The 23,768-nt window shown below is 42.6% G+C and overlaps 1 protein-coding gene across 4 annotated transcripts in view; it reads left to right on the forward strand.

Annotated features, from left to right (window-relative positions):
• Window positions 1–23,768, forward strand: part of LRRC72 (leucine rich repeat containing 72) — a 145,822-nt gene that overhangs the window by 49,686 nt on the left and 72,368 nt on the right. For all 4 annotated transcript variants that reach the window (XM_029589013.1, XM_029589014.1, XM_029589016.1 and 1 more), the window contains 2 exons: window positions 14,438–14,519; window positions 18,009–18,122. In XM_029589013.1, the coding sequence (XP_029444873.1) occupies window positions 14,438–14,519; window positions 18,009–18,122 (196 nt within the window). The remainder of the gene's footprint in view (window positions 1–14,437; window positions 14,520–18,008; window positions 18,123–23,768) is intronic.

The following is a 23,768-nucleotide window of genomic DNA, read 5'->3' on the forward strand; positions in this document are numbered from 1 at the left end:
ATAAACTGCTATTAATCAGTAAGGAATAGTAGCTTGAGAGTAGCAGAGGCAGGCATAAAATCGAAAACAAAGGTGGGGGGGGGGATTTAGGAAGGGCTGGGGGGCTGGTTAGATAGGGGAAGGGAGGGGAAGGTGAGGGGAGCGGAGGGAACGGGGAAAGCCATCGGGGCTCCCCTAAGACTTGGCGCGCACAAGGTGCACAAGTGTGCACCCCCTTGCACGCTCCGACTCCGGATTTTATAACATGCGCGCACATGTTATAAAATCAGGCATAGATTTGTGCACGCTGGGTTGATCGCACAAATCTATGCCCGTGCAAAGGTTTGAATATCTGTAGGTAAAAACCAGGAGTTACACAGATGGATTAGCTGAATCTGCACAAGTGGATTTTTAGCTGCCTGAAAGAAAGTACACATTTATTTATTTATGTATTAAAATTTCTATACCGGTATTTGGTGGTAGCCGTCATATCGGTTTACAAGGTTATATAAAAACATTTAAACTAAAATCAAATCAAAATATTGACACATAATAAAAACGACAGTTCTCATAGGTTACAATTCATACAATTTTCTTATTAATAGCCTAACAATAAGACATTTGGATGACAAAACATTCAACACTGTGACCAACTCAGCAATATTTCACTTCTGCTTTTAGTTCTTTCCTTATTTTGTGGTTTTTTCACCAATTATTGTCACCATCCTGAAATGCTTGCTGAAAAAGCCATGTTTTAACTTTTTTTCTAAATGTTGTTCTATTTGGCTCTAGCCAAATGTCAACAGATAATTTATTCCAAATTTTTGGCGCAGCAAGAGACAAAGCTCTTTCTCTTACTGAGGTTAATTTTGCCGAAATCATAGAGGGAATTGATAATAAGCCTTTATTAGCGGATCTTAGATCTCTTTGGGGAGTGTGTACTCTTATTGCAGCGTTCAGCCATTCCACGTTTTCTCCATGTACTGCTCTATGGAGGATGCATAGGGTTTTAAACTTTATTCACTGTTCAATTGGCAGCCAATGAAGTTCCTGCAGAATTGGTGTAATATGTTCCCTTCTCCTTGATACTATTAGTAGCCTTGCGACAGAATTCTGCATAATTTGTAGCTGTCTAAGTGTTGTATTGGGTAAACCTAGGAGTAAGGAATTGCAATAATCTATAGATTGGAAAATCAAGGTCTGAAGGACAGTTCTAAAATCCTTAGGTTTTAATAATGGTTTTAGTCTTCTCAATACAAGTAGCTTATAATATCCCTCTTTTGTTTTATTTGCAATGTGTGTTTTAAAGTTTAGATTTTTAGCTGTATTAAAAAGAAATGATCTATGGGGAGAGGGAATGGAGAGAGTTCAGAGGAATAGTTGGAAACTACCTATGTGTTACCACTGCATGGGACTGGACCATGAACAGCCCAACTGTTATGATTGTAAACAAATGTCCATATGTACACAAAGATCAAGGGCCAGCAAATGAGGAACAGGGTACATAAGAACATAAGAAATTGCCATGCTGGGACAGACCAAGGGTCCATCAAGCCCAGCATCCTGTTTCCAACAGAGGCCAAAAACCAGGCCACAAGAACCTGGCAATTACCCAAACACTAAGAAGAACCCATGCTACTGATACAATTAATAGCAGTGGCTATTCCCTAAGTATAATTAATAGCCATTAATGGACTTCTCCTCCAAGAACTTATCCAAACCTTTTTTGAACCCAGCTACACTAACTGCACTAACTACCTTAAGTCTCTCAGAAACTGCAGGTGGTCCTTCTGAAATGCAACTTCGTCTGCCTCCCAGGAATTGAGTTGAGCAAGAGCTCCTCAGAAGTATCTGCCCCCATTGGTGGAGCAGGATGAATCTTCGGCGTCAAATAAGCAAAAGTATATGTCAAAAAAGAAGACGCACCACTCTGAGGAGCACAAAAAACTCTGAGTACTACTGACATACAGCTCTTCAGCGCCATGGATGCATAGTATATTGGCACCGCCAAAGCAAAGGTCAACACAGTGCCTTCGAAGCAAAAGACACCGGTGTTGCCCACATAAATCCTCGACTCATTGACACCCAGAATGTGAAGTGCATCGGTTCTAAACACCTTTACCATCAGGACAGGTTGCTTCATCGTTGATGCATAATCCTGCAGTGCTCTCAGTGCAGCTATATACTGGCTTGCACAGAATTTTGGCAGGGACATAAGGGGGATATGATACTCCTACCTTCCCAATTACCAGAGCCCTTACACCAACAAGATTATTGGAACAAGGACTATTTCTGGAGACTCCAGATCTCATTTGCTCTCTGGTATCTCTCACATCTGATCAGCCTCCAAATCAAATTTTACAGAGCCCAGAAGATATGCAGGATTCCATTCTGGTATCAGAAGAGGATGCCAGGAGAAAGGGCATGTCAGCCCCCTTGACCAGATAGCAGAGTTGTTGAAAAATTTCTTTACCTCTGTAGTGACAGAATAAGGAGAACATTTTCCAACCTCTTCTTTCTAAGATGTCAGATTTACTCCCACAAGAAGAAGTCCTAATACCTTCAATTCTGGTGGATGCTGCATCAGAACTCCTGTGAGGTGGTTCTACTCCACAGCACCTATTAAATATACCACCAAAACACAATTCTTAAATATTAATAAAGATAGACCATCATACTAGGCTTCATCAACGAGAGTAATCAAACACTTCCAAAGGTCTTCAGCCTTATATATAATCATTGGTCTAATAAGTCTCAGACCTTTTTTATTCATTTATTTATATCTTTGCATGTAAAATCAATTTAATGTAGAATGTGTCACTCAAAGTAATGCCATAAACTTATCTTATGAGCTCCCACGATGAACGTTGTTTGCACTACTACTTCGCCAGATATTGCTGTAAAAAATCACTCAGCAAATACCATGTAGCGTATAGCATGCAGTGTGCTATACAATTCTCTGCTGACATGAAGCACTTAACAAATCTTCGCCCGTTTAACAAATCTTTGCCGACACGGGGCCATGTTTCGAACTGACGTCCTTCATCAGGGCAACATTATCCCAAAAAAGGTCAGTCTATAGAAAGAAAAAGACAAACTTTTAAGGCGACAAGTTATTCATAACACAATCCAAACCAAAGTCCAAAATACTCACAGTGGCGGCTACATTCAGTCAGGAAATGACGTCAAAAGGCAGTTTCAAAATAGCTACTCATTTATAGGGAATGGGTCTGTCAATCAAATTGCGTCATCTGTGACACATCATAGCAGGGAATACCAGTCCACTTCACTGTTTAAACCATTAGGAGATATAGAATCAAGATAATAAATCCAATGTTGTTCCCTATTATTAAGTTGATATAAAAAATCCCCTCCATGCAGATTTTGCTGTACTTTCTCTATTACCCTCCATTTCAGATCTGAGAATAAATGCGGATATTCTATGTAATGCTGCATCATAGGTGCTTGTAATTAACCAGTAGAGATACAATTGCGATGTTCAATAATTAATTTATTAACAGGACATGATGTATAGCCAATATATTTTTTATTAAATGGACAAATGATCATGTATATTTTGTTTGGCGTTTTACAATCAGTATACCAATAGGCAGTATATAACGTCTCATTGGTATCATCACACCATGTAGGTCCAGTAATTGCCTGTCCACAGATGGAACAATCTCCACAGCTCCAATGTCTCTTCTGAGATGATTTTTCATGGGCATCAGTAATTTGTGCGTCCAGTAGCCAAGAATGTACCACCATATCCTTAATATTTTTCCCACGTCTGTATGCTATCAAGGGTTTTTTCTGAAAAATAGAATAACATTGTAATAAAGGCCAGTATTTGCATATCAACGATGCTACAGATTCAGCCTTGGCCGCTACAGCATTCATTTGCAATGGAATCCAGTTATTCCAAGAATGTCCACCAGGGCTGTACTCCTCCGAGGAGACTGAGGACCCCTTCTCAGTCACCGTCTTCATCATTGGGGTCCTGGATCAGTGTTTCCACACCTCTAGTCTCAAAGAAGGGATCCCTTCTGACCCTTTCCCAGACCCTCCAGAACTCTTGCCTCCAACGGAGAACCTTTCCTACTCCAGATTTCTGGAAGAGTAGGGAAAAGTGCTCAGAGCTAATGTACATAATGACAAGGATCCTTGCGCAAATGTCTTTGGCCTCCTCCAAATTCTGAAAACACTGGTGGAGCTCTGTGCTTAATGCATGAATTTCCACTCAGATTCTACATGGCTGAGCTCTTACATGATTGTATACAGAAACTGAAACCCTTTCTTCTGCCTGGTGAAGGTGGAATCTCATAACTCAACCAGTCTTAGATCCTGAAGATTGTATACACCATCTTATTTAATCTGCCTATGAAGCATTTGATAGCACAGAATGCATCTCTACAGCATCCACTGGGCGAGCCACATGGCTTCATTGAAGGCCAGTAGTCCACATGATGATGTCCATGCTAAGTTTGCGGAAGTCCCATGCTTGGGTGATCACCTTTTCAGAGAAAAGTTTAGAGAAACAGTTGTTCAAATAAAGGAACAACATGTGGTGGTCCAGTCACTCTCCACGAGACAGGAACAACAGTTTTCTGCAAGGTGCCCTTACTACACTTTTAAAAGACCATATTACTAGAGATGTCCCTTTTGGCAATTCCAATGATACTGGATGCCATTTCTGCACAGCACATCAAATGTAGCCAAAGCCTGGACCAAGTTTTTGACCACCTTTCAGACCCAGCAACTATCCTCTCCAGTAGGGAGGGAGAATCCAGCATTATCTGAAGGAGTGACACAAGATCACCAAGTATCACTGGGTCCGCAAGATTGTGGATTCTGGATACCATTTGTGTTTCTTCCAGCTTCCTACACTTTCTCAGTGCTCAGTTGTGAATCCGGATCCAACTCACTCGACACATCTCTGACTAGAAGAAGAGTTGTGCCTAAACAGTGGTGATAGAACTGGTTTCTCCTCATTGCCATAGCCAAGGATTCTATACCCAGTACTTCCTTATACCCAAGAAATCTGGAGGCCTGAGACCTATCATGAATTTTAAAAGTCTGAATAAGCATATTCTCCGGAAGCAATTCAAAATGAATTTCCTCCACACAATCCTGCCCTTCATCCCGAGGGGAGAGTGAATATGCAGTCTGGATCTAAAGGATACTTACATGCATATTTCCATCCATCCTTCCCATATCTTTACCTGTGCTTGATGGTGGGTCTTCCCATTGCCAGTACAAAGTTCTCCCTTTCAGTCTCTCAGCAGCACTGAGGGCCTTCACCAAGTGCCTGGCTGTAGTAGCAGTGCATCTGCCATGACAGGGCTTTTGAATCTTCCCTTACCTGGACGACTGACTTGTGACAGTGAGCTCCAAGAAAGGTGTGCTAACCTTAGAAAGGTAGAGAGAAAATGGAGAGCCTCTTCTTCCTCAGACACACTAACTAACTACAAATCTCCATTACATAAATACAACGAATCCACCAATAATGCAAGCAAAGATTTTTACGCTAGCCAAATCAACAAATATCAATATAACCCCAGAACACTATTTACGTATGTAAAAGATCTAACCAATCCCATTGAAACTCCCACTTCAAACAATTCCTTTAATTGTAACACGATTGCACACTTCTTCAAAGAAAGAACCTTAAACATACTAAAAAACATCCCATCACTAAACACAAACCAAAGGGATAGATTTTCAAAGGGGTACGCGCGTAAGATACGCGCTTACCCCCCAAAAACCTACCCCAAATCCCCCCTGCGCGCGCCGAGCCTAGTTTGCATAGGCTTGGCGGCGCGCGCAAGCCCTGGGGCTTGCAAAAAGGGGTGGTCGGGGGCGTGGCCAGGGGGCGCGGTTAGGGATCGGGGCGTGTCCGGGGCGTGTGGGCGGTCCGGGGGCGTGGCCGAGTGCCCCGACACAGCGGCCTGTGTCAGGGCCTGCCGCGCCAGCGCGCTTAAGTTACTACTGCCCGGAGGCAGTAGTAACTTCTCCGATAAAGGTAGGGGGGGTCTAGATAGGGCTGGGGGGGTGGGTTAGGTAGGGGAAGAGAAGGGAAGGTGCGGGGGGGTAGAAAAAAAGTTCCCTTCGAGGGAACGGGCAGCGCGCGCAGGGCTCGGCGCGCGCAAGTTACACAAATGTGCACCCCCTTGCGCGTGCCGACCCCGGATTTTATAAGATATGCGCGGCTACGCGCGTATCTTATAAAATCCAGTGTACTTTTGTTCGCGCCTGGTGTGCGAACAAAGTACGTGCACGCGTATGTTTTTAAAATCTACCTCAAATTGTACTTCCTAGCAAGCCTAATGACCACTTAACTTCGTTTGAAACAATCTCATCACTTCAAATTGAAAATATAATAACAAATGAACCCAGCTGCTCACCCAATTGACCATATCTCAATAAAACTATTAAAATCAATCACCAATATAGTTTCCAAACCCATTGCTGATATAATTAACTTATCAATCACTGAAGCAAATGTCCCATTTATTCTAAAAGCCATAATACTCAAACCAATCACTAAGAAACCACAATCCAATTCATTTGATTTATCAAACTTGAGACCCATTTCCAACCTTCCCTGCTTATCAAAAATACTTGAAAAAATAATCAATAATCAACTAACAGATTATCTGGAAAAGCATAGTACCCTATACCCAGCACAATATGGATTTAGAAATATTTTAGCACCAAGACCCTATTAACCTCGTTACATGATATTATCCTCAGAGGAGCCAATAACAGCCAAACCTACTTCCTGATCATGCTGGACATCTCGGCAGCATTTGATACAGTTAACCATAAGATCCTCCTTGACAGACTTAGTGAAATAGACATAAAAGAATCTGCACTGAAATGGTTTGATTCATACTTAAATAATAGATCCTTCAAAATAAAATTTCTTTATAAAGAATCTGAACCTATTAAACTTCAATATGGAGTACCGTAAGGATCCTCCGTCTCCTCTACCCTTTTTAACATCTATATGCTTCCGTTGTGCAGAATTCTATCCAGTTTCGGTCTAACTCATTTTTTCTACGCTGACGATGTTCAAATTCTAATTCCAATCGAAAAATCTATAGACCTAACTCTTAAACTCTGGAATATTTATCAATCCGCCATTGAAAAAGTACTAGCCCAAATGAATCTCTCCCTTAATACAAAAAAAACCAGAAATTCTATACATCTCACCTAAAGTAAGCAAAACAAAAGAACTTGAAATCCAAGAAGCTGCCAAAAATAACCCATCTCCCTGGAAGTTCGAGATCTAGGGGTCCTTTTAGACTGTGAATTCACACTGAAAAACTGGGTTAAAAAAGTCATTAACGACGGTTACTTTAAACCACATATCCTTAAAAGATTAAAACTCCTTCTGTTCCCTAAAGACTTCAGAATAGTTTTACAGGCATTGGTTTTTTTTGGTTTTTTTTAATATATAGTTTATTAAGTTTTTATCAATCTTCATTAATAAAATACAAAAGAATAAAGGATTTCCAATTGCGTATACATAAGGTAAACCTATTCATACATAATTAAGCCAAACCTTCGTTAGTCCACATTACCTTGGGGAGTAATATAGTTGAAAATACATTAAAGAAAATTAGCGTACTATTACGCGATTAATGAGAGAAAATATATATACTGTCTTCACCATATATCTCCAATATCGTCTAATTATTCTTACATGACTCTTTATCTACAAGAAAAGTCTCTAAATGTAGGGGATCATAAAAAATAAACTTACTTCCAGCTAACACAATATAACATTTACAAGGAAATCTAAGTATGTATGACGCTCCCAAAGAGGTAACTCTATTTTTTAATAACAAAAATTGTTTCCGTCTCAATTGAGTGGCTTTAGCCACATCAGGAAATACCTGGATTTTCCCCCCACAAAAGGAGAAATCTTTATTTTTAAAGTATTTTTGTAAGACCATAATCTTATCAGTTTCAATACCGAAAGTTACTAATAGAGTTGCCCTAGTTGGGATATCGTTCACTGATGCTTCGAGAAATGATGTCAGATTTGGACTAGTTTCCTGGATCGTATCCATTCCAGTCTCTGGGCCTAAAGAGGTCTGAGATCTTGGAATATAATACAATTTAGAAATTAAAATTTCTCTATGGGAAGAAATCTGTAAAACCTTTCCCATATATTTCCTCAGTAATTCCGTAGGTGATAGTAATCTTGTTATAGGAAAATTTAAAAATCTAAGATTTTTTGATCGTATTAAATTTTCTACAGTTTCTAATTGCCTTGTTGTCAACAAGCTATCCTTCATAAAGGATGCATTTGCAGATTGTATATTTACAATCTGTGAGTTAACTGTAGAAAAATTTCCTTACAAATTTTCCAATCTCAAAACATGATCTTGAAGTGTTTGTTTAATTTCAGTGTTAGAAGATTGAAACTGATTCATTACTTGAGTTAACAATTTCTGCATATTATTAACAGATTTCCACACATCTAATAACGTAACATCTTTTAAATCTGTTATTTCTTTTCCATTTCCTATAATCCCCTCTGAAGTTGCTCCAGACAAAGGAGAAATATCATTTTCTCCTGTCTTAGCAACTTGCAATGAAATAGAGTCATTTAATACATTACTTGCCATATTTAAACTATTCTCACCATTAGGTTCTATACTTGGAGAAGGTGAATGATGGCCGAGACTCCAAGTTGATCCTGAGGAGAAGGATACTTCCGGGTCAGGGTTTTGTACCTCCAGATTCCCACGAACAACATGCGTGTCCATAGGACCCCTCACTGATAAAGGGGTAGAAACTGTAGGAAATTTTATCTTCCTTTTCCTGCCCATAGGTATTTAAAAGAAGAAATCAAAGGTGTACCTTGCCAATACTGCAAGGAGCGCGCCGGCGGCTGCACGCCGCAGGTCCCTGGCTTTTATCTGGTTTGGAAAACGCGGATGGATGACGTCTCAGGGGGCGTGGCTCAACTCGCTCCATACGGGGCTGTGGCACATGTGTTCCCCAGGCTCAGGCAAGTCTCTCTGGCGTCTCCCCTCCAGCTGAAGGCGATTCTCTCCAGGAAGCTCCCGCTGGCCTGTCGCAGGCCCCTGGCTTTTATCCGGTTTGGTAAACGTGGATGGATGACGTCTCAGGGGGCGTGGCTCAACTCGCTCCGTATGGGCTGTGGCATAGGTGTTCCCCAGGCTCAGGCAAGTCTCTCTGGCCGTCTCCCCTCCAGCTGAAGGTGATTCTCTCTAGGAAGCTCCCAGGCATTGGTTTTATCTAAACTAGACTACTGCAATTCTTTATTCTTAGGTCTCCCAACAAACACAACAACTCCTGCAGAACTCAGCAGCCAAACTTCTGACAGGATCCAAACAATCAGATCATATAACCCCAATATTAAAGGACCTTCACTGGCTGCCTCTTAAATACAGGGGCCAACATAAAACTCTTACTCTAATTCATAAAACGCTATACAAAGACAAAATTGAATGGCTAACATCCTCCCTTCATTTCCATACTCCCTCAAGAAATACTAGATCAACAGGTACAGGAATCTTACCCATTCCTTCCCCTAAAATTGCTCATCTAAATGGTGTCAGAGATAGAGCCATTTCTATTGCTGGGCCCCAACTATGGAACTCTATACCGAAAGAACTACGATTGGAACCTGATATCAAATTATTTAAAAACGGCATCAAAACCTGGCTTTTCAAACAAGCCTTCCAAAAACTATTAAATTAATGTTTTAAGAATACTGGACATATATCAAGGTAATGTATACTTTTAAATTTATTATCTCTGCACTCACTATCCTGCCTCTCTAATAACTTAAACTTTATTAACAATTAGTTTACTATGCTAATTAGTTAGTATTTTAGTCTATTTAATTATATTATGAAACCATGTATTTACTTCCTTTTCCTTTTGGAAATGCAAATATTATTAAATTAATATTTATTACGTACTGTAAACCGGTTTGATATGTTTGCATGAAAAATTCGGTATATAAAAAAATTATAAATAAATAAATAAATAAATAACCTCCCTGCAAAAATCAATTCAACTGCTAGAATTGCTAGGATTCCTAGTGAATTTTGAGACATCAACTTTGATTCCCTCCCAAAAAATCAAATTAATTGGAGTGTGGATGTATTCTCAACAGCAGAGAGCTTTCCTCCCGTCAGATTGGGCAAATACTCTCAAATTCCTGGTATTTAAAACTTTTCAATACAAATCAGTCAACGGTCTGTAACTTTCTAGCAGTTCTGGACCACATGGTGGCTGCCATTCACTCAGTTCCACTAACCCCCCCTTCACACACGACTCCTGCAGTGGATTCTCTGCTCATAATGGGATCAGCTAATTCAACCCCTGGTGACCAAAGTGAGCATTTCACAGAAAATGAAACATGATCTACACTGGTGACTAGATCCTTACATCCGATAGTCAAACCCCTCCTTAAAAAACCTTCACTTAACCCTAACGACCCCTCAAACTTCCGACCCATTTCAAACCTCCCCTTTATCTCCAAAATTATGGAAAAGATCGTCAACGCCCAACTCACTGACTATCTTGAAAGTAACAAGTTCCTCCACCCATCCCAGTTCGGTTTTCGCAAACACCTGAACACAAAAATCCTCTTACTCTCACTGTCTGACCACCTCATCAGAGGTCACTGCTACCTCCTGGCCCTATTGGACATCTCTGTTAAAATCGGTATTGCAGAATCCACACCTTACTCATTGTCTCAAGGTGTCCTGCAGGGTTCTTCCCTTTCCTCCACCCTATTTAACATCTATCTCATACCGCTATGTCACCTCCTTTCTGACCTAGGCCTTACTTTCTACCTATACGCAGACGATGTCCAAATTATCATCCCTATCCAAAATTCACTATCCGATGCATTAAAGCGCTGGGAGTCCTGCCTAGTGTCCATCAATCACCTTCTCACAAACCTCCACCTGGCTTTAAACCCCAACAAAACCGAACTGCTCCTTATCTCACCAAACCAAACCCAACCCCTAAACCTGCGCTCTCCACCGATCCCGCCTATCAAGCCATTTCCTCCAAGCCGTCGTGAGAGACCTTGGTGTCATCCTCGACCAACACCTGAATCTAAAGAAGCATATCAACTCCTGACTTCCGCACGGTTATTCAGGCCACCCTATCCTCCAAACTGGACTATTGTAACTCTCTGTTGCTCGGGCTGCCCTACTCCACAATAAAACCCCTCCAAATGCTCCAGATGCATTCGCTAGGACCATCACAAATGCCAAGAAAGCCACCCATATTACCCCTATCCTTAAAGATTTACACTGGCTCCCCATTCCATCTCGCATCCTATACAAATACTCTCCAACATTCATAATTCTATCTATTGTCACAATTCCAATTGGCTAGACGAACCTCTCAGTCTCACCCTCTCTAACCGCCCCACCAGATCAAACAATAAAGGCTCCATCCAGGTACCCTTTCTAAAGAAGGCACACCTCTCATCCACAAGAAATCGTGCCATTTCCATTGCTGGTCCCTCGCGATGGAATTCTCTTCCATCCTCTCTTCGCCTGGAGCCCTGTCCCGCCAAATTCAAAAAGAAGCTAAAGACTTGGCTCTTTAGACAAGCATACCCTGACTAGTCCGCCCCTTCCATCTCTCTTTTTCCCCTCCCTTTTCAACTGAGCCTGTATAAAATTGTACTATCTATATAAATAAAAATGTTAAATAGTTTGTACAAAATCGCTAATCTCGGCAACCACTTAACCGATTGCATTCAAATTTGCACACAACCTTCAGTTCCCATTCGGGAAGGATCTTATACACTTACATTACATATATGTCACACCTGTGACAGGTAAAAAAGGTTTAAAAATTGGTTCCACAAAACAGCGACATCTGGTGGACGTCAGCGCAAGTGCAACCTCTTACACCTTTCACAAACACTCACCCCCCCCCCCCCCCACACACATGACAAATGTATTTAATTCACACACCCTCAGAACACACAGAAATCCACACTCCTCACACCCCCCCCAACACACACACATACCAATTGGACTTACTTTACACACCCACCCAAAACACACCAAAACGCACCAAATTCCAGGCTGCTACACCGGGGGGCCACGCAATTCCCACACCCTCCGAACTCACACAAAAACACCCTCTTCACACCCCCCACGCACATGCCTGTTCTACTTACTGCCCACACCCTCCGAACACACACAAAACCGGAAACAGGTCTGCGCTGCTCCAGCGGGAGGCCAACAACGGTCCGGGACACATCGCATACACTAGGGCCGTCGGCTGCCAGCAATCAAAATGGCGCCGACGGCCCTTTCCCTTACTATGCCACTCGGAGACAACAATGGCGTCAGTACCCCGTGTGACATAGTAAGGGCGAGGGCCCGTCGACGCCATTTTCAGGACTGGCAGCCAGCAGACCTTTGCCCTTACTATGTCAGGAAACTTGGCGCTCCCATTACTCCTCCCCAGTGACATAGTGAGGTCAGAGGGCCGTCGGAGCCATTTTCATAGCTAACAGCCGACGGCCCGAACCCAAGACTTCGATGCCGAACCAAATACCCGCTCCACCGACTGACAGTTTGCACAGGTATCCGGGCGGGGTGCATGGTGGGGGGCCGTAGTTATTTTCTTGCGCGCGTGTTCAGGGGGGGGAGGGGATGTTTCAGTCATTCTGCAACTCACGCGGGGGGGTGGGAGGGTGGGTTACTGTATTTCGCCGGGGTGGGGCTGGGGGGGCCAGAAGGGTGTGGGGTGGGTATTTAAACACAACGTTTATGCTGAGGTTCTTTTGGGGTGGAAAGACAGAGGGAACACACAAACACAAAACATCCCTGATCTCGGAAAGGCACCAAATTAGCCCTCCACAAAACACTTAACTAAATAAAGAGTGCTAAGTCAGCAAACCTGACAATCTGTATATCTGCACTAACAATGGAACACCCAAAAATATTATATACCCACAAGCATTGCAAATTTAAACATATTACAGACATCCCCAGGCTCTGTTCTGTCTTTTCAACTTAACCAGGCTCTGCCACAGCATGGAGAATGAGGGGGGAGGTGAGTGTCAGGGGAGGGAGAATGAGGGGGGAGGTGAGTGTGAGGGGAGAGGGTTGAGTGGGGACAGGGGAGGGAAGGGGGGGTGAGTGACCAAAGGAGGAGGAGGATGAGTGACTGAGGTAAATGAGCAAGGGGAAGGGGGAGGGAGGGTAAAGAACCTGACTCTGCCACTGCAACGCGAGGCTGGGTTCCTCTAGTTTACTGTATAAAAGGTTTACTGTTATTTATCATGTTTATCTTTTTTCTTAATTTATTTAAAGTATTATATATTCTATATGCATTGTTTGCACATTTCTCGGCCCCTTCGGCCGCTTTATCTATTCTCTCCCCTCCCCTCCTCCAGTTCTTTGTAATTTCCACCTGCTCTCAGTTATTATGTAAACCAGCATGATGTTCCCCACTAATGTCGGCATATAAAATCCTTAAATAAATAAATAAATAAATAAATAAATAAATCCTTCAGGAGGAATCTCCTCGTTGTCTGCTTCCTCACCAAGTTACATTGGCAGTGGATGCCTCCATAAAAGGAGTGGGGGACCCTTTCATACTCAAGGAACATAGTCATTCATAGAAAAAACAATTCCATATCAGTCACCTAGAATTGAGAACAATCAGATACACTCAAGTAACCAAGCTGACATATTCTGTGTGAACAAGCAAGGGATCACTATCCTATAATATTTTTTAGGTACACAGGTAAAAGTTGTAATTATGCCCAGGTCTGTTTTCATACATGTTTATATGTTTGTTTGGGTTTTATGTATGTTGAACTGTACTCTGCCCCCAAAACTTTGGAGGGTGCGGGCTATAAACCTTTTAAATAAATAAATACATAAATAAATGTTCTTGTGGAAATTTTACACCAACTCTCTAGCAGGCAGAAATATGCATGCCTGTGCCATGCTAAGGTATGCTTCATCCCACTCATTTTCAAAGACACTTTTTATCCATAGATTTTAACCTGAATTTTCAAAGCGCCTCCCTGTGCTCAAATCCATTTTGAACCAGTGCTGACATGCATGTGCAAAGTTACACTTGTGCGGGAGTAGATGGAACTCTGTGCGTGTATGTTTACGCACGTACATTGAAAAATGGAAAGTATGTGTATAAATCATGTCCCTGCCCCCATCTCTGTCCCCAGAACGCTTCTTTGTAGTGTGCACAAAAGTAAGCATGAAATCACTTGTGCATGATATTTTGATGCACTCAATCACCCAGGTCATTTTAAAAAAGCCATTTATATGGTTAAAACTGGGATTTATGCTCGGAAATCCTTTCAGAACTACCCCTTATATATTAAAAATAACTTACCTGGCTCTTTTAAAGTAAAAGGAAAGACTTCTGTTAATTTTAATAAACCTACTTTTTATTTCAGATAAGAAAAATAACATGCTTGACCAATAATTATCGTCTATCAGAGCTGTACCTTAACAACAATGAACTGGTTGATATTGCAGGTACTGTATTAGCTTAACTTTCTAAGCATTGTTTAGTTGTTTTAATAAAGACAGAAAAGATGAGACTTTACTGTATATTTCTACATATTTCTTTTATAGAGAAGAAACACAAATGTCAGACCAACAAAAATATGTTAAATTAGCTAGCTTGTATTTCTCAGAAATGACTGAAATTTTCAAAGCGGTGCGTAAGCGCACATGTGTGCACGTTTACCGGCTCACTTCCAGGAATGCAGCTATTTTATAACATACGTGTATATATGCGCCCATGATATAAAATAGTCATACTGCACACATGTGTGTGCAATTTTAAGTGGATGTACCCTGTGTGTCCAAATACTGCTTCTACCACATAAGTAGGGGGATTTTAATAGACATGCGCGCTGATGGCATTAATAGTTTTCCCAGTTCTTTCCCAGTTTGCCCAGGTAAGGGATAGGACTTCCAAACCCCCCTAGTTTAATAGCTTCCCTTCTTCCATTAGCCTGACGTTTAAAATCTCGCTGATCCTTTAGTTTTTTTGGTTTTATGACTTACATGCCATCCATAGCAGAAGTAAAGTTATGCGGCATGGGACCCTAGCAGACGCCTGTGCACGTAAGTATTAATTTTTAAGTATTAATTTGAAGTTGGCATCCAGGTACGCCCATGCCCCACCTAGACCAATCCACATCCTGCTCCTTTTTTGTAACTTTTCATTTGTGCCTGCAGCAGGAGATATGGGCGTACTCGGGCGGCTTTTAAAATTTGCTCGTTGCGTACTGGCTGAACATATTTTGCGCATCCCCTAATTGATGAGCGCCTCGGGCTTTTAAAATTCGCCTTTAAATACACAGTCAGCAATAAAACCAAATGCTTCCATTCTGTTTCTTTTTCCAGGGATTCTAAATGATAGCTATTTACCTATGTGTTACACAAATTAAGAATATTTAGAAAAATAAATTAGCTATCTTAGGGCTTCATTTTCCAATATCGCACGGTATCGCATGTGATACCATAAAGGGGTGTTACCTTATGCTAATAAGCATGTGTATCGCAAATTGTGATAACAGCTATGGAACACGCTCTTAACCCAATTTGGGCTACATTGCCAGTATATATCACAGTTCACGATGTTTCCGGACAGCCTGTTTCAGTATGCTGCAGGCTAGGGGGGAGAGAGAGAGGGAGAGAGAGGGGGAGAGAGGGGGAGGGAGAGAGAGAGGGAGAGAGAGAGAACACTATGGGAGGCCCACCTAGTAACCCGAGGTGGGGATTAGTGTAGGGGGTTGGGGGCCACTTTCACATTCAACATGAGACGTACGAACAGAACAGTGGTCTCTTGTGAAGATTTGCTGGCCTTCGGAGTGTGAAATTTGGAAACATCGTGAACCGCGATAAACCCTTACCGGCCTCTAGCGCACAACGTACCGCAAATGAAAGAGGTGTAGCTATTGGCCCCGTTAACACTGCGGCTGTTTCGTGGCACACGATAACTCTTTCCTACTTTACATATACTCCACCCCAACTCCGCCCCCTGAATACAAAATTAAAACTTTGCATTCGCAAATCGCGTTAACGGCTGTTAGCTCGATTTGCGGAATTATCTCCCGCGGTAACTCCTTGGAAAATGACCCCCTTAGTTACCTACTATGATACCATCCTTTCGTTCATTCAGAATCCTCATAATTTCTTCTGAGGTTATCAATTCGTTCTTTCAGTCACCAGTTATTTCTTCCTCTGTGCATTCTCCTTTATATTATGTATCCCTTCTCACTGCCCAAATCTCAGGGAGCAGGCTTTCATTTGCATATTCCTTTCCCCCACCATCCATTATGCTATTTTTTATTGGTGTCTTTCCCCAGTCAACCTCCTTTCTTCAGGATCTGTGTCACGTCCTACTCTGTTTATTTTTCAACTTCTGCTTTCTCAGATCTACTCAACCTGCTATTTTGCTCTCTTGAATTTATCCCACTTTACTCTCTGCCTTTCCAACTTTACCTCTGCATTGGCCCATACCTACTTTCTTTCCTGACTCATATAGTCAACCTTTCCCATTTTGCTATTAGTTTTCTTTCTTTCTGCAAATATGCGCTGATTTTTACCTGCCCAAGAAGCTTTCAATTGATTCTTATATTTTTGTTATCCTGTCTCTCTTATACCATTTGGGGCGGATTTTAAGAGCCCTGCTCGCGTAAATCCGCCCGGATTTACGCGAGCAGGGCCCTGCGCGCCGGTGCGCCTATGTTCAATAGGCCTACCGGCGCGCGCAGAGCCCCGGGACTTGCGTAAGTCCCAGGGTTTTCCGAGGGGGGCGTGTCGGGGGGCGGGCCCGATCCGCGCGGCGTTTTCGGGGCGGGACGTAGCATTTCGGGGGCGGGCCCGGGGGCGTGGTTACGGCCCGGGGTGGCCCGGGGGCGTGGCCGCGCCCTCCGGACCCGCCCCCAGGTCGCGTCCCGGCGCGCTAGCGGCCCGCTGGCACGCGGGGATTTACGTCTCCCTCCGGGAGGCGTAAATCCCCCGACAAAGGTAAGGGGGGGGTTTAGACAGGGCCGGGCGGGTGGGTTAGGTAGAGGGAGGGGAAGGTGAGGGGAGGGCAAAAGAAAGTTCCCTCCGAGGCCGCTCCGAAATCGGAGCGGCCTTGGAGGGAATGGAGGTAGGCTGCGCGACTCGGCGCGCGCCGGCTATACGGAATCGGTAGCCTTGCGCGCCCCGATCCAGGATTTTAGCGGATACGCGCAGCTACGCGCATATCTACTAAAATCCAGCGTACTTTTGTTTGCGCCTGATGCGCCAACAAAAGTACGCCAAATCGCGCTTTTTGAAAATCTACCCCTTTGTCTTTACAGTCATTGAGTGGGTGATCTACACTCACCTTTTTATCTTGTCACTCTCTCTACTAGATCCATTTCAGTTCAGGTTCTGTCCCATGCAGTTATTTAAGACCATGCTGATTTCTGTTGCATCTCTTCTTCATTCTGCCAAGTAAATGTCTCTCTTTATTATTAGTAATGTGGAGTGCAAATAAGCCTATTATATCCGCAATAATATATTTTTGGTCTTTGTAAGATCTCAGATGCTAATCTTGATAGGTTCTAGTTAGTATTTGTATGGGAAGCTTTCAAACAATACTAGGAATTGCAACAATTAAAGTGGTGGCTTAGCCTTCAGTACTGGGTCAGAGTTGTATCTTGTCACTAAGTTACATTATGTTGCCGGTGATGCTCTATTAAACCAAGGCCTTCTAGACTCTTTTAAAAGAACAGGATGTTACTGATGGTTTTCTGGGTCAGTTTCCACATAGGCTGCACTATTTAAACTAACTATATTACCCCATTTTAAAGTATCCAAACAGATTCTGCGAAAACATTCTTTTCTTACCTTATTCTTTGCATTGTGTTTAGCAAGAACATATATTGATCTAAAATACATAATATTGCATTACAATGCATTACAATCCTAAACATCACATTTCCCATATTAATAATTTTTTGCTGTACTTTATTCTAGGTGCTTTGAAACATCTAACCACGTTGCAAATCTTGATGCTGCACAACAATCAACTGACAAACCTTGAAACAACTGTGAAGGAACTAAAGGAAATGACATGTCTGCAAATACTAAGTAATGATGCACATAGGTGTTGTACCTCTCAAATAAAGCAATATGGAATATACAGCTCTGGTTAAGAGCAATGTATAGACTATTTTTTAAATAACTTTAGCAAACCTGAAATATGCAGATTTACAAGTCTGAGATGACTTTCATCTTCCATAGCAAGGGAATTATAAAAAATATCCATTTTTTTCAGTGTAGTTACTGTATACAGTGAGTGGTAGATAAAAAATTGAACTCTGATGCTTCCAACTAATTTACAGTGCTGGCGCCACTAAGTTGCATGATAGCCTGCAGGGAAGGTAGACTGGGTAATATTAATGTATTGAAAGTGAAAGTATGCAGTATTACTCCAGTATTTTCAAAGGAATCATTCCTCATAGATTACATTGGACTTTCATTACTTCAAGTAACATGAAACTAATTTCATGTCTTAGTAACATAATTTTTGGCAATGTAAAATTATACCATCAGTCAGATAAATGCAGATTCATAATTTCAGAGAAACCGAATATTAGTTGCTATGAAAAAAAGTATAAACTAAAGTTCATGAATTTCCCGTTGATAGCAGGGCTGAATTAGCCTTGCTGTCATGGGATCTGTCAATCAGATCCGGGAGGCGGAGCTTTACCAAGCAGAGATTAGATTTTTGCTGTCTGCGGCTGCGCATGTGTTCCCGCGCAGGAAAGTAACAGATTCTCCTCAGTCTGTTCTTTCCGCGTGCGGGATCACACACACAGCTAACTTCTCAGCATTTTTTGTTTTTTATACAGAAGATGTCGAAGAAATCCGGATTTAAACCGTGTAGATGTGGCAAGGTAATGTCGGTCATGGATGGCCATGACCGATGTTACTGATGCCTCAGGGCCGATTACAATCAAAAAGATTGTGAATTTTCTGCCCAAATGTCCCCGAGGGCCCAAAAACAATGGGCCTATCGATTGAGGGAACTCATCAGTCTATCGGAGCCATCGGAGGCTCATTCTTCGCCTGGGCCCTCAACAACACCGGCTCCATTGCAAAAAAGAGCAGTGTCGTGGGATCCTCACCCCTCCAGGCCTGGAGGTAAGGACTTGCCACGATGTTCTACGCCATCGGATCAGGGACCTGATCCGAGGGATCAAGATAGATCGGCCTTACTCCTAAAAAGGGCGCCGTACTCAAAACATCGCCTGCACAAGGCGCAGGGAATGACGCCAGTGGCACAGTCGCCATCGACAATGTCACCAGCGACACATACGGAGCCGGAAACATCGGCGCCGATGACATCGGCACACGCAGCACCAAAGACAGGGGCACACACAGCACCAAAGACATCGGCGCACACTGGGCAACAATATACGGCGCAACCAACACATACAGCATCGAGGAGCCCGACGCCAAGGGAACATAATAGAAACCCATCGATGCCTAAAGTTACAGCATCGCAAGATGCAGCGCAAGGGGCAAAAATAACAAAGCCTGCGAAGCAAAAGTCAGTGCATAAGGCACAAAAGGTATTACATAAATCCAAACACTCGTCGCTCCCAATACAACATGGCTTAAAGCGATGACATGAGTCCCCAGAGTTATCTCATTCCACCTCTCACGATTCAATGCCAAACCGCTCGGGTACTTCACGGTCCTCAAGATCCACTTCTACGAATTCCGGCCAAAACATAGAAGACGATCACCATCGGGACATAGGACCCACACAGGATCATTGCCGAGCCATCGCCATAGACATTCACATCATTCACACCATAAAAAGGTTGCAAAGATGAGTAGAGCGTGGGACGTAAGCCCCTCTACTTCTATTTCTTCTCATGCTCAAGGTGCTAAAACTTGGCCACGGCTGTTCACTGGACACTGTATCTGCTATTGATTTTGAACAGACCCTCCCCCAAATTTGGCTAGCTAATTTAAGCTTTTTCCTTGGCTCTCCCCAAGAAGTTGGACTTCTGGCTGTCTCCTTCAATTGCAAAGCAGACTGAGGAGTTGATTAGTTAATGACCCCCTACAATAGACTGAGTCACCTGCCAATAGCTGTTTTAGCCCAACCCTTTTTTTTTGTATATCTTTTGTTTTTTGCTTAGACAAACACACAGCAATTTAAAGCAGCAATATCTAGAAAAATATAGAAAAATAGAAAGGCTATTTTGTTCAAGAAACACATTTGAAAAAGACAGGGGATTATGTTTTGGGAGTAAATAGACTTCCTCCTCTTATTTTGCTTCTGATGTTATGAAGGGGGGGGGGAGTAGGTATACCTTTTGCCAGTCGCTTTCCTTTTGCAGTAAGTACAATTTGGAAAAGTTTTCATCCCTTCAGTACCGTGCTGAGAGATAAAAGGAAACATTACCAGTGGAGCTTTCCTTTCGTATTGCAATTCATCTGGGACAGTAGAGATTATCGCATCACAGACCTAGAGGAATGCAAGGAGATTTTGAACCATCTGGTGGAAAGACCAAAACCCAGAAGAGGACTTTCTTCCCTGCCAGAGTTTGAATGGTTGGAGGCATCACCAACTCCAGAGGAAGAAGCTGAGGTTCTCTTCTTCGGAGAACTTGGATGGGGAGATGGACTAGTCACTAGCCGGCTTATAATCAATATGTGGAAATGTTTTCTCTTCTGTCCTGATTTTGGCAGAAATGTAATTTTTCTTATCGGTTCTTTTCTCTACCCACTCTCTCTTTGCCCTAAAAAAATAGATTGCTGTTATTCTGCTCTCTATGAGCCTGATTTTAAAAAGGATTTACACGCTTAAAATTGAATTTTACACATGTAAATGCACTTTACCCGTGTTAAGTGAGCTTTTGAAAATTGCTACAATATATGCCATTGAATTATCCAAAGGATCTTCATGTGTAAGTGCACTTTACATGGATAAATGGCTTTTTTAAATTGCTGCGATAGTATATTACATTTATACATTTAACTCCTTTTAAAATTACCTCCTATGAGAGGTGAATGATGGAGTTTGTGGATTCTCTTCTCTTATATTCCCTTGTTGTATCCCTCAGCACTTGTCCTCTTTTCCTTCCTTCCTTCTTTTATATTCTGGTAGGGTGTTGTGATTTTTGTTAAGGGGTATGCATTTCTGGGATTATTCTGTTTGAGTGTATAGGTTTTTCCTGGGGAGTAGTAGAAGAATCCAATTTTCATCTCTTTTTTTCTGCTCTTTAACTTTGGGTAGGCCTTTTTCTTTCCTCGCTTACACTCTCTCTTGTTCTTTGCTGGGATTTACTCAGGGTTAGCATAATTTCTTAAAGAAAGCGTATGAGATGGAGAGGGTTGTTTTTCTTTACCAAGCTCAGGTTTCAGGTTTCAGTTCTGTTACCTTTGGTTCTAGGGTTTGTTGGGGGATGTTTTCATGGTGGCGTGTGTCTTTTTATTTTCTTCTTTGTCCTCTGTACTGTGGCCTGTTTCACAATTCATTTATATATTTGCTGGGTAGATTTGTCCTAATGATGACATAGATTTTACTATATTGTCATGCCCCATCCTTTTTAATTTTCCTGTTGCTCGTTAAATGTGAAGAGGCTAAACTCCCCTAATAAAAGGGGTTTGCTTCTTAGGGAAGTTGGTAGAAAAAAAAGCTCTGGTCTATTTTGTTCAAGAAACACATTTTGAAAAAGACAGGGGATTATGTTTTGGGAGTAAATAGACTTCCTCCTCTTATTTTGCTTCTGATGTTATGAAGGGGGGGGGGGGAGTAGGTATACCTTTTGCCAGTCGCTTTCCTTTTGCAGTAAGTACAATTTGGAAAGTTCTTTGTTAAAAATAGGGTGTCAGAATGCTCCATAACTCTGGCCTTCATTTACTCCAACAATATTGATCACATTTCTTTTATTTCAACATGTTTTGCCAAGCTCTTTGCTTTTTCAGAGGGAAGAGTGTTTATTGGTGGGGGGGGACGACTTTAATTTAATCCTGTTTCCCGAGTAAGGTGATACTGGTCCAGTTACTAAGGATCTGTGGTGTAAGGCCTGCATTTGAGCAATTACTTGCTAGCAAGGTTTGGTGAATCCCTGGAGATACATGCATCCCAGGAAAAGAGAGTATTTCTTCTTTTCTACCCCTCATAATTCGTATTTGAGGATTTATTTTATTTTTATTGTTAAGAGGGAATTGGGATCACTTCATTCTATAGAAGTAGGTGAGATCCATATTTAGCAGGACGTTTAGTGGACAATTCTCCGGCTAAGTTTAGCGGATAACTTTAAACATAACCAGATATTCTTTTGACTATCACAGGTTATGTTTAAAGTTTTTCGGCCATGGTTAGCTGGATAACTTTACACTTAACTGACTATACTCAATAGAATATAGCTGACTGAGTAGCTTTCCCATTGAAAAAAAACCAAATCATGGGCCTACAGGCCCAAACCTGTCCCTTGGCTCCCTCCCACCTGAACTCCAAAAGGACCCCTAGGGTCTTAACCTGCTGGCCCCTGCCCCATCTCTACGTTTAATAAAAAAATGTTAGTGCCGCGAGAAATAGTTATTTCGTCCTCCCTCCCCTACCCTTGTTCCCGGTTCCTGGGGTTTCTGTTCAAAAATTTCATTCTTTGCAGATGCCCCCGCCCCAGTGCCCACTCCTACCCCTTCTTTTCCACCCCTTGTACCTTCTTATATAGCATTTCTTCAGCTCAGACCGCAGAAGAGTCTGCGATCTGGGCCCGGCGCTTCTGCGGTTGCTCGGCTACTACAATGGGTATGCTATGAAACTGCTATGACTTGCAGAACTAATAATTTTTATTAAACTTAGAGATTGGGCAGGGGCCGGCAGGATCATACCCGAAGTCCTTTTGGAGTTCGGATGGGAGCCCGCAAATTTTTTTTAAACCAGGAGAGCTACTTAAACCAGGAAAACTACTTAACCGGCTATTAAGTGTAAAGTTATCTGGATAACTTAGGGGGTTATTTTCTAATCCTATCGCATGTGAAAAGGGACCTTTCGCACATGTGCGATACCTAGATCGGGGTGGAGTCAGGGGTGGCGTCAGCATCGGAAGAGGAGAAGTTGGGGCGGCGTCGGGGTGGACGCTGCGGAAACTTCGCTGACGGCGAAAAGGTAAAGCCCCTTATCACCGCTAGTAGCGTGCCCAATAGCACCACCTTTTACAATGGTGCTATTGGGTGCGAAAGCCGGCAGCGATAGCACCGCAGTTGTGCTATCGCTGCCAGCTTTCGCAGGCCTGCCCCCCTTTAGCGCTGGGAATCACAAACCATGCGAAGAAAGAAAATCCAGCCCTCAGCCGGTTATAATTGAAAATCAGCTGAGTTAGCTGGATAACTTTATCATGCCCCAGAATGCCTCCAGAACGTCCCGTTTTTTTGTCCGGCTAAATTACAGCCAGATAATGACTTATTCTGCTGTAACTTAGCTGGATAACTGGTTGAATATGCCAAAACTGGAATGACGTCATCACCTCACCTCAGCCCTTTAAATCAGGGCTATCCCTTGGTGCTCCTCCTCTTCTCATCGGGACCCTCGGTGCTCCTTTTCTCTCGCAGCGAGTCTAGTACAGGGTCAGGAGACCCTCATCACACGGCGGCAACTCCTCGGGGTAAGAGGCCCCCTTCCTCTTCTCACCACCGACCGGCCCATGCCGCCTCCCAGCCACCCAAGCTGCGCCCACTCGACATCTAGTGGCCTATCGGAGGCCTGGA

This window comes from Rhinatrema bivittatum, chromosome 2, assembly GCF_901001135.1.
Source record: "Rhinatrema bivittatum chromosome 2, aRhiBiv1.1, whole genome shotgun sequence".
Classification (NCBI taxonomy): Eukaryota; Metazoa; Chordata; class Amphibia; order Gymnophiona; family Rhinatrematidae; genus Rhinatrema; species Rhinatrema bivittatum.